This window comes from Cenococcum geophilum (genome assembly GCF_001692895.1).
Source record: "Cenococcum geophilum 1.58 unplaced genomic scaffold K441scaffold_69, whole genome shotgun sequence".
In the NCBI taxonomy this organism is placed as follows: Eukaryota; Fungi; Ascomycota; class Dothideomycetes; order Gloniales; family Gloniaceae; genus Cenococcum; species Cenococcum geophilum.
In genome coordinates, this window is record NW_027137627.1 from 767,650 (window position 1) to 784,615 (window position 16,966).

The 16,966-nt window shown below is 39.8% G+C and overlaps 3 protein-coding genes across 3 annotated transcripts; 2 read left to right on the forward strand and 1 right to left on the reverse strand.

Moving 5' to 3' along the window:
• Window positions 1-1,229: 1,229 nt before the first annotated feature.
• Window positions 1,230-2,422, reverse strand: K441DRAFT_315632 (uncharacterized protein). The gene is made up of 2 exons (XM_067641132.1): window positions 1,848-2,422; window positions 1,230-1,761 (listed from the first exon to the last, which is right to left on the reverse strand). The coding sequence occupies exons 1-2, from the start codon at window positions 2,192-2,194 to the stop codon at window positions 1,503-1,505; spliced, it is 606 nt and encodes a 201-aa protein (XP_067497852.1). The 5' UTR covers window positions 2,195-2,422; the 3' UTR covers window positions 1,230-1,502.
• A 1,584-nt stretch (window positions 2,423-4,006) lies between these two features.
• K441DRAFT_669338 (uncharacterized protein) lies at window positions 4,007-5,493 on the forward strand. The gene is made up of 4 exons (XM_067650129.1): window positions 4,007-4,267; window positions 4,332-4,408; window positions 4,469-4,825; window positions 4,881-5,493. The coding sequence occupies exons 2-4, from the start codon at window positions 4,344-4,346 to the stop codon at window positions 5,332-5,334; spliced, it is 876 nt and encodes a 291-aa protein (XP_067497853.1). The 5' UTR covers window positions 4,007-4,267; window positions 4,332-4,343; the 3' UTR covers window positions 5,335-5,493.
• Window positions 5,494-8,952: 3,459 nt separating this feature from the next.
• K441DRAFT_589284 (uncharacterized protein) lies at window positions 8,953-9,171 on the forward strand (the record flags this gene model as incomplete). The annotated part of the gene is made up of 1 exon (XM_067644761.1): window positions 8,953-9,171. A coding segment is annotated over one exon (219 nt), but the record flags the coding sequence as incomplete, so codon positions are not given.
• Window positions 9,172-16,966: the final 7,795 nt, after the last annotated feature.

Below are 16,966 nucleotides of genomic sequence, written 5' to 3' on the forward strand. Positions count from 1 at the left end.
ATTCCAGAGACCAAGCAAGAATCGGGACGTTGGGGTGAAAGGTGGCCGATACCCCAGTAGTATTAAGAGGTATTTGACGTCTCCCTTTCCTCTTAACCATTCCCATGGAAGTAAACAGTTGTCAGAATCTGATGGAAAGCGGCAGAGCTGACTTCGATTCGCAAATCTTTCACCATCTCCTTATCTCTGCAGTGATTCCCACCGGGCTCGAAAGATGCTTTGCAAATATATCTCCCAAAAGGACCTACGGTGATAATTTCTGGCTTCCCATAAACGTTGTTGCCCGGATCGCACCAGATGCTAGGAGGGGAAGGGGAAGTGCCAATGGCTGACTTGACAAGAATGTTGTTGTTTTCAGTGGTAAAATACATATGATCTAGGGACCCAGACTCCGGCGACCTTACCGAGAGGGACGGACGAAGCTATCTGGACTTGTGTAGGCATATTGAAGGGATTGGTGCCTTCGAGCTTCCAAGAGTTCCCGCAAATCTGCCAAACAGTCAGTATATACGCACTGTGAAGATAACGAAGCAATGATACCGTAATGGAATCTCCATCAATGACCTCAGAATTGAGATAATAGACAGCAGACTCAGCCCAATGTCGGAGATGGTGCTCCTCTTCTCGATTTCCAACCTGCCCGTCTTCTAGTGCCACTACTGTCTCTCGCAAGCTTACAGAATCCATAGAGAAAAAGCCATTACTTGCTATCCCCAGCATATGAGAGTCAACTGAGCTAAATTCTATAGGGTTACATGCCCAGCTCAACTGGATTTGACCAATGTTAGCCCAGCCGTCTTGCATCCAGCGCCAGACATAGCCAATTCCCGGCCCGTCATGTTGCTTTCTTTTGGCAAGGAATAGGCTGGACCTCGGTTCAATACTGCCGAAGAAAACGTTCCCGGGACGCCGAGAAGTATGGTAATCATAAGCACTTGATTCAAAAGAATTTTCCATGTATTGGAAAAGGTGAATTCGGAGCCAGTCTCGGTATCCAAAATCGTGAAAGGGAAGCGTTCTTCTTCAGTTGCCTGGGGACGACGGCGGAGCAGTTGCTTCTCTTTAGAAATAGCGACAAAGCGGCCGGAAGGACCGACCGCAAACACTCTCACGAAATGGCCCCAGAAAGTACGTGTGAACTTCGGAGAAGCCGATCCTAGTTCCCGCAACTCTAATAGCAGACCAACAGGCTCTTCCTTAGGTTGCCTGACGACTACGACGTGTTCCCCGTTAGAACATATGTGCAACGAACGCAGCCCAGATTGAAAATGACCGCGGAGGTTAGGGCCTGACTGTAGCAGAAGCGACAGGTCGAAAGAAAACCCCACGGTTAATAGTACATTGCGCCGCAAATTAAAGACTAAGCTACTAAATGCGTAAGGTGGGTTAGGTATAAGCAACCCTTTATTCACAGTTGTGCGAGGCCCGAAAAGATTATCGTCAATGATGTCGCCGTCTTGGAACTGCCATATGTAGGTGAAAACATACGTGGTTCGCTCCGGTTATGGGAGGTAGAGACGCTCTTCGTATAGGTAGTCATTGCTCATTTTCAATTGAAACTCAACCGATGCGGATTTCTGACCCCAGATGTGCCCGAGAGATTCAAATTCCGATCGACTCTTTAACCTGGCTAACACTAGTCCCGTCTTGATGTCTGTACATTTGATTTCCCACGAGAGAATTTTTGAAGTTCCGATGTCGTGGTAATGGGTACGATTTGCTACGAATAATCTGTTCCGCGACATATCCAGGATTATCGCACTGTCATATGAACGGATTAAACCTGAAAATGACTGTTCGAGGGCGTTGATAGGCGGTATTATATCCAACGAATTCAGAGTACTCACAAACAGGAGGGCCCGACCACGACTTCTCCAGGATAGCATCTGAGCACGGTTTGCCAATCGCCAAGTAGTTGTCGGATTGATGGAACCCAAGCTCTCAAAATGTGAACGGTTCCTGACTGTAGTGGTATGCTATATTTGCTGCAGAATTGGTTTACCGAGGCTAGAATGCGGGAAATGATGTTCTTAAAGTCGTCGGGTCTTAGAATAACCAGGCTCTCAATCCAGGCCAATGACTTTGGGAGAACACAGGAACCCCACGAGATCATTTTCGACATGAGAAGGAAGATGCCGAGTGATACCACAAAGGTGTTTGGCCCAATAGAGTGAGGCGTACTCCAAGAGGCCATATATCTGCTGGGATTCTACGGTATGCGGACGAATCGAAGTTGGCTAGATGACTGATCCGAGGTCGACAAAGGTGGAGCCCGCCGCACCAGGTACTCGAGAATTATACTGGTCATGAACACATGTATATCCGTAGGTTCTACGGATGAAATCAGCAACCCTAACGCTTCGTCTGTAAAGCCGACTGTGTCATCGAGTTCGACTTGAAGGGCACGCAAACTTAGATTATAAATGTCTTCGCGAGATGGAATGGAACTGGGCGTGATATATTCCATTCTCGAATGCACGGCATAGGCTATTGCAAGCTCTTGGTAGCGGAGTGATCGGACAGCAGGCCAGCACCGTCATAGGTGGCAGTTCCGTGAGCTCCTCGGTAGGGGCTAAGCCCGTCAAATCAGCAGTTAATGTGATATCGTTGTCATATTCTGGACCGGCGAGCTGGGAGAAATACTCAAACTGATTCTGCGGGTTGTCTGAAGGGTAGTCTGGAGTGGTGTAGGTTATACACTCAGGAGTGGCTTCGAGTAGCGTTAACGAGACATTTGCAAGATATCGAACGAGTCAAACGAGTCAGTCATCTTACGCTGTGTGAGTTCCATCTCTGTGAGAATTCTGTCTCGAAAACGTGTACGGAGGTCCTTAACAAAAGTTCTTGCACCTTCCTAGTTAGGGAGTTTTAAAACTGACGTATGCGCGAGCACAGGTGCGTATTTTACAGCCCACGTAGCGCATACTAGAGTCTACCTGGTGTATATTAAGGCACGCAAACTTTAAAGATTAATTCACTAGCCTAATACTATATATAATAATAATAATTTACTAGATTTTTAATTTATACCCAGTAAGATAATGCATAAAAATATAAAAAGTGGTAATGGGTATTATTATTCCTAAAACTTCCTAATTGGGAAGAACTTTTGTTAGGGACCTCCGCACGGACAAACCTGTCGATCCGTTTGGCCCTTGCAACGTTGATTCGTGTCCTATTCTTATCGATAAGCTCCAGCCAATTAGATCGTTAGGATCCTGAGGATTAACGCACGATTAGAAGGCATGGTGGTTAATTAATCTATATTATCTGCGAAACTTTTTGATTCTGGTGTTCACGCACGGACCACCTGCAGTAGGACACCAACGTTGCAAAGGATAGCGAAACAGAGTTTCCTTGCCATGCCTCCGCCGTCTTCTTTCTCCTATTATTGCTACGCACATCATCACGTTTGATCTTATGTTTTTGCCATAACACCACTTATTGATTCTGTCCAGATATTGCTTTCTTCTGTAATTGAGGCCGGTAAGCCAAGATGCAACGGAGCAAGGGAGAGCTAACGTACGTCGCATGGAAGTCGAAATCCCTGGCCATTGTCGCAGCCACATCATCCAAAGTTTTCTCTTCATCACGATAGAGTCTTCGGACCGTTTCTTTGTGTTGTTCCCATTGGGCAGCTGAATACACTGGTTGAGGACGGCTCATTGTGACAAGCTATAATGTGCGCCGTCTTGCGGATTGAATGGAAGAAAAGCAACCACAATGCTTTTGTGCAATGAATGCGCCGTCCATAACTAAGCCGGAAATGGACGAGGCATCTGAAATTATTTCTCACCGTGGGGCGTAGAGATTGTAATTAGTTAGCTCACCGCCCGAGTCCCTGCGGAGGGCTGACCGGCAGGGATTCGACAAAAGTACCTCGCCTAATTTCCGTGGGCGGATTGGCCCGCAAGCTAAGTACTGGAAATTAGGTCTGTAGGGCGTTTCGCAACATTTGTTAAGCGCGTCGGCCATTCCAGTTAGCGCGGAAAATCAGCGAGTGGATCGTTTGTACATGCAAAAGTACCATCCTCACTAGGGCGCACCACGCATGAGACTTCGTGCAAGACTTTTGTTCTGTCCTGAAGTGCCGGACGTGTTTCTGCCCGCGAAACCATACCATATAAAACCCATGTGAGCGCTCTCAATACAGGATGGAGATGAGGCCAGGAACCACGCATTTTCTACGAGTCGACGCTCTAAAAACACTCCCCTGGTATCTGTTCCTAGAAAGGCAACCATCTTGCATCCAGATATGCAGTCTGCTGTAAGTGCTCCCATCTGCAGTGAGGAGAGTCCTGTGGCGGTGCTGATGGTTGCTGCCTAATAAGCCTTCCGCAAACATGCCAGTTGCGCCACGCCCCCTTCTTGGCAACTTCCATTTGGCGCCATTTGATTCGACATTGAGGTTCGTAGGCACCCTACCATATATATTCATCGGCGGTCACCATGTATAACCGAGTCGTAGGGAAGCTAACGTCTTCGTCCCTGTTGAAAAAATCCTCCCCGATGGTGCAGCGCTCCAACCCCAACCCCCTAACTGGCTGCAGATCTCCCAAGCCACATCTCGCCCTCATTCGTTTAGCCTCTGGACCGACCCTATCAGAGTACCGTGTCAAACTGGCGGGCCCCAAGCAGTTTCGAATGAGCCGCGGGACGTTCGGTGGACAACTGAAGGACAAAATGACTTCTATCAGCAGCTAGGCTTCCTACCTCATGCTTCTACTTCAAAGGCTGCGGGTGCTCTCGACTTCGTCCTGTCGGAGGGCGAAATCAACTGGAACTCCCCATTGTGTAACCAGTTGGAGAGCTCACAATTCTGTGGGTAGGTTGCACATCACCTTGCTATGAGACTTAAGAAAGTCGCTCATTGGGTTTAGCCCCCCCTTACCTTCTTTGCAGGCAGATGCTACTCCCGTTGTGGGAGATTCACTCCGTCAGGATTCCAATTTTCCTGTGGAATTATTCAGAGAAGGCGGGCCGATGAAGAGCAGCTTAAAGCTCGCTGAGGATGGAGAGAGCTTTGTCCGAGGTGAAGTGCTAGAGAACCGTTACACTGCCAGTTCAGTCAACAAATATGGAAGTCCTGATCGGCGTTCACTCAACTCCAGAAAATGGAGGTATTACTGTAACTTCGGGGGATGCACGCGGTCATTCAGCCGCCCTAGCGACCGCAATAGACATCTAAAAAGCCACTATCCGGAAGAGCGAATATTTGCGTGCCCCGAAAGACCTTGCACCATGAGGTTTTATCGGCGAGACAAATTGTTGGATCATTCTCGGAGAGTACATGGAGCGGGAAGTAGGAAATACGAATACATTTCTGGATCTTGAAAAGACATTGCTATATCTGGAGGCGTCGTGGGGCATATGCGTGGTCATTCGACTTCGCTGCGGTTAATTTGGTCAATGATGACAACGGGACTTCAATTTCAGGTTTCTCTGCCTAGGTAGAAAATTATATACCGGAGTTACTTGTTACAGATCTATCACACTCATTTTACTCTCTCAGTGCTTTCAACGTGTCTCTTTTCAGTAGCACCTCGCCCGAATATACCGGAATCAGACTTGCTGATAAGCAAGCAAGCAAGCAAAACACCCCTCTGCTTGCTTGATTGCCCGATTTGGAAGCTCTCTGCTTGCTTGCTTGCTTGTTAGCCTCAAAATCACATCTGCTTGCTTGCTTGCTTGTTAATTGCTTGCCAAGACAGTATAGAATTTGAAGTTCTACAGAAAATCCGCTATGGCTTCGCCTAGTAACAGTACATTGCCCACTAAGTTCCTCCACCATTAATTAATTGTAGTATAAGGTATAAGCTCGTTCGCGCGGCTTAAAGGTAGTTTATGAGGCAGACGCGGTAAAGGTAGCGCGTAGATCGCGATTTTGGCGTGGTGTAGAGGATCGGGAGGTAGAGGAAGGTGTAGCAGCTGTTCCTTCGTTAGCTATTAGCTTTATATAAATTAATAGACTTACTACCTTCTCTAGTGGCCTTCTTATAACCCATCTTCTTTCAAGAACGCGTGCATTATAGAGCAGCAATTATCATTAGCTGTAGCCTAGATCGACGAGGCTCTAGTAGATCACCAGCTTTACTAAATCCTCGCTCACAATCCGAGCTTATAGCTGGTATAGTTAGTATATTAAAGGCGAACTAGGCGAGGCGTGGAAACTTAATTTACATCTGCCACTAGTACTTAATTGGATCCTAAGCTAATGGGTGTTTCTTTAGTAGAGGATTAAGCAACTTCCACCGCATATACTCGTCCTCGCAGACCATCTGGCTTAATATTAAGGCACCAGAGTAGGCGTTAATATAGCTGTCACGGCCAGCGGAGGCTCGCACGCGTTTTAGAGGTGGTGCCTTTAGTTTTACTAATAAAGGTATTAAACGATCTTTATACTAAAGCTAGAGAGTTTAGAAGATAGCATTGCCACTAATAATCTAATCGGGCCTATCCTTTTACGCGTTTTAGTAAAAGCGCTTAAAATAAGGATATAGAAGGACTGCTACATAATATACTGGAGTATCGTTAAGCTTAAGGTAGTAGTTGTTCAGCTTTACCCAGGCCGCGTTTAGATTAATTATAAAATAATCCTCTATAGCTTCCTAATTTAGATAGTCCTCTATTATAGCTTTAGTGACGCAATCCTTCTTTTCTTTAAAGACTCTAAGCAGCTAATTAAACGTAGGAATAACCTCCTAAATCGCGCCGTGTTTACTAGCTTTGCCTCTACCTTCTACTAAGCTTGTGGCTTCTTTAAGAGGGCTAAGGATCTCTATATATTCATTAATAATTAACCAATTGTATGCGTTTAAGCCGCCAACGGCAATATAGCGGCGAGGCTTGGGTACCTTCTTGCCTTTAGATCTAAGGGAGGCTATTTCCTTTTTATGCTTTATGATCTAGTACTAAGCAAACGAATTAAGAGGCGCTTAGAGCTCGGTAGCTCGTTTAAAGGTAGTGTGGTAGCTATTTTAGCGGGTCTTAATAGGCTTAATAAGCTACTTAATTCGGAAGCCTTTTTGCGGAGGTATATTCTTATTAACTTAATATTGCTTGAATAGCTATATAAGCTAAGGCGTGTTAATTAAATTAATAAGGTTATAAAGTGTTCCGAGCGGTCCTTCCTTCCGCTATTACTCTAGAAACTCTTCTTCTTCCGGTATATTTGTATTCTTATTTTTAAAAGCTTTTTTATTTTTACTGAATATAAGCTACTAAGCAACTAGATTTAGGATATAGTAAGCGCAGTAGGCGCGCCTATAGGCCCTATTAAAGCTAAATTTAACTGCCAGATAATTTAAACAAGTATTATTTGTATAGGCGTTATTAGTAATAAAGTAGCTAAGCCGCTCCTTTATAATTTTAAACGTATTAAGGACGTTACTAATAACTTTTGCGTAGTTAATTCCTAAGTGCTGGCCGAGCTATATAGGTAGAGTAAGTATATAGTCCACTACACGACCTTCCTTGTTAAGGTGATATATATATACGCCGGTAAGAGTAAGCTTGCCATTAGGGGTCTGCTAGCTATTAAAGGATATATATAGGAGTAATCTAGAGGTAGCGAGAGTCTTAGTAATAGAGGGGAGGTATGCTTCGTAGTTGGCTAGTATATAGTCTGCTACCGCTTAATAATTGAGCTAGAGTACGCGCTTAGCCTTAAGATTCGCAATTCGTATTATATGGCGGAAAGACAAGGTTTCGAACTCTTATAGCGGGTGGTTATTTTTAGTAAGCCAATTAATAGCTAATTGCTTAAATATAGAGGTATTAAAGCCGCTAATAATTGCGTTAGCAGCTTCTTAAGAGACGTATTGGCCTAAAGCCTAAAGTTACTTAAGAACGGTATACCCGCGCTTTTTTAATTTAAATGTAATCTCTCCATTTTTATCGTATCTATAACCAGGAGTATTTTTAGTAAAATACGTTTAAGCAGCAGTATTAGCATTTGATATATTATAACGACTAGGGCCTCCACAGTTAAGAATTTTATGTTGGTGGCAGTACTTACAGATAAAGATAATTTACTCTAGCTTTACCCGACTTTGGTACCTGTACCCATATTTATAAATAAAGCTAGGTGTCCGCTTTAAGCTATAATAAGGTTTTTAAAGATCTAGAAGTCGTTTCCAGTTAATACCATTATAATTATTAACATTATTATTATCTGTAAGCTAGTCGGGCGCGGCGGCTTCCAATGATAAGACTATAGGGGCTAAGGGGTTTTCCGCGGATATCGCGCTTATATTTACGTTGGTAGGGTCCTATACCATAGTAGTAGCGGTGGCTAAGTGGGTTCTATTAAATTGGTGGAGTTAGTAAGAGATAAGGATAGGAAAGTGTTTATTATTTAATGTAAGCTACGTGAGACTTTTAGTTGGCGCGGAAAAACGTTTTAAATAGGCTTAGCGGTTACCTAAAAGGGCTTGTTTACACTATTTGCATTACCTTGGCCACTAGAAAAACACCAAAGGTTTATCACTAACTACCGCTACTTCTAAATTAACTATATACAAGCAATAAACAAGCAAGCAAGCAAGTAAGCCCTTTCATTGCTTGCTTAATTGCCCAAAATAAAGCCTCTTGCTTACTTGCTTACTTACTGCTAAGACAAGCAAGCAAGCAAGCAAGCAGGGTTTTGCTTGCTTATCAGCAAGTCTGACCGGAATGGCAATATCGCTGCTGGACATCGAAATTCTAACACCTGGTAAGCCACTCAGTATAATCTTATTTAGAATTTTAAATGGTTCTAGCTTAGTATAATCTAACTTCTTACTTAGTTATCGGCTTTTAAAATATTTATATAGTAGCTATACTTTATCCTCAGGCCTAGGGAAGCCCACTACGTCCGCCTTAAAGCTAACTTCCATTTCTCGCCATACATTGAGCCTGCAAGCTTTCATGCCTATTATCAACCTGACGTCGACGTTTTGGAATCAAGGATAGTGGAAGGAGGCTGAAGAGCTGGAGGTGCAAGTGATGGAGACGAGTGTAAGGGCACTTGGGGAGGAGCATCTTTACACGCTGACTAGCATGGCCAACCTGGCATTTACGTTCAGTTTCCAAGGCCGGAAACAGGTCCAGGGTCCTCAGCATCCTCACACAACATCATCACTTGAAACTCTAAATGGGTGGCAAATGGAGAACATGGGGATCAGACTTTGAAGAGACTTTATTTTGCTAGTTACATACTCGTAAGTCCCCTAGGTGTAGAGATTATAGAGCAAAGAGAAGCTAGCGCAAATGCGGAACGGTCGAGCTGCGTAAGCATGGTTATGAGTGATATGAAACGGTAATGAAAGCTATTCGGCACTAGAAGTTGCCACCACAAGCAGGCAAACTGCACAAAGGTTGTGGCGAATTTACACACTGGTGCATACCCTAACAGCGCGGGGAAGATGAAACGCGGGTCTTGACTAAACGTATTTCCACAGCCTGGGCAGAGAGGACTTCACGCATCAGCCTCGTCGAGCTGAAGATAGACCGCAATACTTTCTACAACACAGGAGCGGCCTGCAGCTAAGACATTAGTTGCAACGGAGATAGGCGGGGAGGAGGTTGAACCACTTCCGAGGAGCCCGTTTATGGTGAACAATGGTACCTAGTTAAAGCAGATAAGGTTAATACCCGAGTTAACTTCCGTGACGATGCTTATGGAAAAATAGGTGCAGAAATCGGGGTTTACCTCAGCAAGCTCAGACGTGATTCCATTGGTGCGGATTTTCAATCGGTCCGCAAGCTGACTAACTACGTTTGTGCAAAACCACTGAGCCACATTTCTGAGGTTTCTTACGCGTTCTAATAATATCCGCGTTACGGAGATTACGGAGATTAAAATAACTCAACACTAATATTTTATATTACTTCCTAAAGTTAATTAATTATATAATAGAACCTAGGCTTTTAGAATATATTATTTTTATTACTTAGGTATTTTTAGGTATTATAATTATTTTCTTTATAAAAAAAACGCGTTATTAAGAATCCTATAACTATATATAACTTTATTAAACGCTAGCTAATATATATAAAACCTATATAGATCTATAATAGCCACCCTAAAGAACCTATTATAGCCTAGCGGATATATAACATCTATGTTATAGTGTATAATACCTACTAAAACCTTATCGCGCGCCTACTACTAAGTTATAAATATCTAAATAAATCTACTGTATATTAGCACTAAAGCCCACTAGCTAAAAAGAGAAGAAGTTAAATAAGGTACTAGAACAGCCGCGGCTATATTAGGTGTTAGATAATTAAACTTAAAAAAATTATAAAACGGACAAAGAATAACGGTTATAGAACCTTTAAAATTAGCTTTTTGCGCTTTATAAAGAGAGTAAGGCCTAGTAGCTAAGTAAGGCTAATAAAGCTATTACTTTTTTATATCTTTATTACAGATATACAAAGCAGCTTAAAGCTCTTAGATAGCTACTATTTAAGAAAAAAAAAAGTAATACTTATTATAAGATCCTTATTTGGTAAGAGTATAATAATATAAGCAATGCCATATCTTCTTTAGGCCTTAGTAGTAATTATTATTTTACTACTTAATGCAATTAGTATAGAGCGGAAGATAAAGATTAAGAAGCTTTCTAAAATAAAGCCGGTTTATATATACACTAAGATAATATCTATATATTTTTTACGGAAAATCTATATTAGAGTATATACTTATATTTTAATATTACTAAAGCTATTAGTTAATAAAAGGTTCTATAAAACTCTTACTAACCCTACTTTTTATATATATAGAGCTAATTAGGGGGATTTATTCTAGAGTTTATATATATAGCTATAGAAAGTACGGTTATTATTAGGGCGGAAGCCTTAGTTTATTTATACTGTAACGCTTAATAATATAATATTTAAGATTATTTAAGGGTTAGTAGGCTTTTAAAATAATATTAATATAAGGCCGTCGAAATCGGACTCTGCACCTGTACGTGGTGACGGCTACGAACCTGGGTCTTTGAAGATCAGATCCAGAGCCAACGCAGAGACGTCGCACAGCGTGCGGACAGGACCTGGTGGTGGTTGTGGGCGTTAAGGGCGGTGGTGAAAATTTTTTCGGATGGTGAGATCTTGAAAACCACCACTGTTGGCCCTCTACAGTACGACGACTACTACTGTTCTCCTATCCAGGGCACCTATACGATCCAACATGGATGGACAGTACTCGATAACATCCCCTAACCCCCAATTAAAAGCATCAACGACCTTATATTAATGAACGAGTAAACACACAAACGAACGAACGAATAAGCAAATATACGGCCCCTCCTAACCCCTAGGGCGATCGCCCGCGGAGCATGCGGTTACTCGCCGTTTTACTGCCGTAATACTGCTGGCAGCCTAGATTGCGACCCATGGTTTTCCTTATCTTCTTTTAACGGAGTGGTGACCCTTTAAAAGGGCCTAGCTGGGGCCTAGGTATAAAAGATACCCAATATAATATATCCCGCTGCTTGGTATTACGGTAGTTAAAATAGATAAATCCCCCTTACGCCTTTAATAGCTTTAGGGGGGGGGAGGCAAGGCGTATATAGCAATGGTTAATAAGAGATAGCATATAGGGGATAGTTAAGATATGGGAGAGGCAAATACACGGCGATCGATTAGTAAGGCCTAGCTAGGACATAGTAAACCCTAGCTTTGGATAAGCTAGAGAGGGAAGCAGTGGTTCCTAAGGAGTTTAAAACATCTAAGGAGGAGGACGTGCTGTAGGCCCGTAGGGCCGCAGCTACGTGTAAATATGGCAAATCGGGGTTTTTTATCCTACTGAGGCTGCTTATAGGGTTTTTCCTCCCCCAACTGCAGGGGTTTTCTTCCTGTAAATACATAAGTTTTCCCCCCTGTGCGGAGTAGTCTGCGTGGGCTAGTAGGATCCGTATCAGACGTTAATCAAAGAGTTACTACTAATATTAATATTATACAGATATTATTTAACTAGCTAAATCTATTAATTATTAGAGAATATATTAAGTAAGAAAGTAAGAAGTCTTTTAAGAGCTTATACTTTATTATAGACCGCGTATATACCGCTATATCCGCTAAGTAGAGAATCCAATATACGCTAACTCCCTACTAGATCCTAAAGATAATTATCTTTCTTAATTTAAAAGACATATTATTACTCTATAGAGACTTAATTTATTTATAGTTAGTATATTACGGGTACTGAAAAGCGCAAGCTAAAAGAGCTATTTAGCTTTATTATATATTATTAGCTATTATAGATAAAGATAGACTATATAAGGAGTTTAAAAAGCCTAACTCGGAAATCTATATTCTACTTTCCTCTAATTCGCTTACCTATAGCGCTAATATTCCTAATATTAACTATATTACGTAGTATTACATATATAAAGATAAGTTTATTAACATAATATAGCAATAACTTAGACGCGGTACTTGTAGTAGTAGTAGTAGTTAAAAAGGTAAGGCAATATTTCTACTTAAGGATTAGTATAAAGGTCTATATAAGGATATTGCTAGGCTAGCTAAAAATTGCGGTTATACTAGTAAAGCCTTTTAATCTTAGCTAAATTAACTTAGCTACGAATATTATATTAAGTAATAGGTGCTATAAGAGAATAGTACTGCTAATTTTACTAGCAATATATCTTTAAGAGTGTCTATATATAGCAATACTAATTTTAATACATCCATATCTAATATAGGGTAAGAGCTTAGTCTAGGTGGAACATCTATAGTCCTACCTATAGATATTTTACTAAAGAAGCTAGTGTAGCGCCTAAAGACTAAAGCTAAGAAAAGAGCAGCTCTCTCCTATTATATATATGCTCTTATAAATAAGAAAATAGGCTACTTATAAAAGATTATATTAGAAAGCTATAAGGAATAGTCTCCGTCTACTAGTAGCTAGGGTTATTACTTTAACTATAATTCTACTTTATAGGCTTTTAAAGATTTTAATATCTATAAGCTATATATAGAGGGGATTCTAAGGAAAATATAATAAAAGGCCTTTACAATAAGCATAAAAAATTAGTTCTATAACTAGATAGAGAAGAAATATTAGTATACTGTTTAAAATTTAACCTTAAGCTATATTATATCTAATAAGCAAATTACTACTCTTTATAGCTGCGCCTAGTATATAACCAGCTATAAGGCGCTTAAGAAAAATCTACTTAATTATAATTATAATTAGCTTAGTAATAATCTAGATAGGTTTATTACCTTTATTTAAAAGAAGGTAAAAAAGGTAACTTAGGTAAAGAGCTAGCTATTAGTATTAGTAAGCAAATTAAAAGATAGCGTAGAGCGAATATTACTATAGTCTAGAGTAGCGGAGAGGCGTATGGTATTAGTAGCTTAAAGTCTATAAATATAGATAGCCTAGCTACCTTAATTAATATCCGCTAAAAATCCATATATAGGGCTGCCGATACTATTATTTTCTTAGCCTATATCTAGTAAGGACGCGTAGCTAGCTAGCCTAAACTCTAGCTAGCAGAACACCTCTAGGCTAAAATACTAAAACCCTATAATAGATATTAGTCTTAGGTCTAGTTTTTAACATAGGGCTGATATCTAGGATCTTAAAGTTAGGCCCGCTCTTAGGTTTAACGTTAGGCCGGGTATTAATAGCCCTAGGGCAATAATTAGCGTTAGTCATTATCCAGTATTAAGTATCGGCCTCTTAAATATTAGGGTGTATACTATAATAATAGATATTAAGTCCCTATAGCTCTAGGATATTTAAGTCTATGCTATAGCATTAGAAACCAGTCTCTAGGGGAGGCTACGTATTATGGCTTATAAGGCAGCTTTATATCTTAACCCTTAAAATAATCTAGATATTAGAGCTTATAGCGTAGTATTAAGTCTTAGCCCTTAAAGTAATTTAGATATTAAAGTTTATAGCGGAGTATTAAATCTAAATCCTTAGGGCAGTTTAAGTATTAGAGCTTATAGTACAATACCAAGTCTTAACTTTTAGATAAGCCTAAGGTTTAATATTTATAATATAGCACTAGGTCTCCAATTGCGAAAATTTCCAAAGTTTAAGATTTATAGCGTAGCACCAATTCTTAGGTAGTAGGAAATCTAGAAATTTAGAATTCGCAATATAGTATTAGATCTCCACTCCTAGAAAACTCTAAGGCTTAGGGTTTATAGACTAATACTTAATCTCCACCCTCTAAACTAGGCGCAGTTTAAAATTCGCGTACTAATACTTAATCTCTACCTTCTAAATTAGGTTCGGCTTTGAATTTATAGCCTAATATTTAATCTCCGCTCTTTAAACTAAGCGTAGCTTAGAACCTATAGCCTAGTACTTTATCTCCGCCCTTAGTTTTAGATATAACACAGCTTTATTAGGTTAGTATTTAATATTTCTTAGTATTTTACTCGTTTGTTAACTTAACTAAGACTAGGGTAGAGCTCTAATTAATATCAAAGTATTAAGCGTTAATCTCTATATACGTATTTAAATAGTCTATTAGATTCTTATTTAGAGAGATACTAATGTTTATATTTAAAGCTCCTATAACCCGCAGAATCTATATTATATTAGCTATTTAGTCTAAGTATTTTATAATCCTCTTAACTAGATATTATCTATTCTTCTTAGGCTACTATACCTTAAGCCTCTTAGCTAATATTAAATCCGCCTTATAGTAAGAGAAAACAAAAGGATATATTAACGCACTTTAAAAATAAGAAATCTGCTTACTAAGTAAACTTAATATCCGCTTATAACCCTTTTCCAGCACCTTAATTAAGCGGTAATTTTATATTAATATTACTTCGCAAGTTAACTAGATGGCGCCTACTTACTTTAATTAATAGTAACTTAACTATAAAGGATTTGCGTATTACAAATAAGCATATATAAGGTGGTTAATATTTACTAAGGTAAGTTATAGCAGCGATTATTCGTTAGCGAGCTAATTTAATAAAATCGGCAGCGTGGATATTTACCTTTAATTAACCTCCACACCTCTTTATCTACTAACCTTCTACCTTATAGCACCGCACTATAAGCTTTACTATTATTATTTTATCTACTATTTATTAGCATACTATTATTTATAATACCTTTATTTATACCTCTAAATATATCTAATAGCTATTTAGTTAAGGAACTTAATATACTCGATATTAATATAAGGGGATCTTATAGACAGGGGGCTATAAGGACACGATTGTGGAATAGGATAGATTGGTAAGAGAGACGAATCCTTAAGGAGGTAAGGCCTCTAGAATTGTAGAGACTATATACTACGGGCACGTGCCTCTAGTATGTGACCGGCAATTATCTAAGGGGCGTCCGGGGGTTGTCCTAAGGGCAACCTAAGGTGTCCGCAATAATATCCCTTATATTGCCCCCCCCCTTCTTACAGTTGGCCCCTAATCGCCATTACCTTGCAGTAAGGAGATTATAAGGGCTCGTCCCGGAAGAGGTTCGGAGGGATATTAGAGAAGTGTTGGTATACCGCTATATATTATCTATCTATCTAACCCCTGCTTTAAATTCCTAAAAAACCTTAATAAGGAAAAAACATAACTAGAGAAAAGATATAAGAATTGTTAGAAGACCTATTAGAAGCCTACCGGAAGTATACCGGTAACTACCTAGGCTAATATAGGGATTTTTATATAACTCTGCTTTTAAGCCTTTATGCCAATCTATAATTAATTACAAGTATTATAGGTAATTTGGTGTTTTAGTATAGTTCCGTAAAACCTTTTAGTATAGGATTTAACGTATAGAGCCTTGGCTTGCCGTTATCTTTAACTGCTAAGATATAGTCTATAATTCTTTCTTATAATCCTTTTCTTATAATCCTCTACATCACTAACATATTACTCCCGCATTTGCCCTTAGGCTATTAGATGCGGTTAAGGTATTAATTAGTTAGTTAAAGAGACTTGTCTCTTAAGATTTAGTGTATATACTTTTAAATCTAGTAGTCCTATGCTGTATATTTGGCGTAGCTCTACTGCCTAGCAAATAGGGACATTTCGCGATAGCAATTGTAGCTATTATGCGATTTGTTAAGAACGTCTATAACGTTATTCTTTAATACTATAGTATTGTTTTAGGTCTAATTTAACCTATATACGTCTTTGATTTGATGTCTTAATTGCCTTCCCCTGGCCGCGTAGTTAGTTTTTATAAGGAAGTAATGGTTAAATAACTTATACGCGTGTTTCCTTCCTTTTAAATAGCGCTATTATAACGGAGTTATATCGGCAAGGTTGCGGCTATTTACCGGAAGGGTATTGGACGGTAAAGTATAAGGACACCTTTGCTTATTGAGCTGCTCCTTTTCCTTAACACCTTACTTTCCTATTATTAACCTTCGTCCAATTTTGGACGTATCTTTGATATATTATTAAGATTTTCTTCTTTTCTATTAATAATTTAATATACCTCTTCGTTCTCCTGCTAACTGCTTTTCTAAGCAGATTCTATAGTATATTTTGGCCTTGCCTTTGTATATAGAACCCCAACCTCCACTGACTTGTAACTGGTGCTAGTCCTACCTAAATAATTTTACCTATACGTCTTCGAAAAACCAGAAATCTAATGATAGGATTCTAAAGACTTATAATAAGACGCACTATGTTAGATTTAATACCTTTAGTTTTTATAATTAATGCATACATACTAAGAGCGGCAGTTGCGTTAAGGTGAGCTTTTCTATCTTTAATAGATTTCTATTGCTGACTTTAAGCTTTAATAGCCTAGGCCTAAGTGGCGATGTTCCTTTAATGTCCTTAACTACTACATTGCCTAGGCTCTCTCTTATTCTAGTGTAAATGCTAAATAACTTGGCCAAATTTGAGACTATACTACGGCCATTTACACTGCCTATAATTCTTAGTAAGCTAGCTAGTAACGCCTGATATAAGAGTAAGGTTAGTATACTGAGGATAGGGTAAGGGATAGGGGTGATGAGAAGAAGGTTGCCGT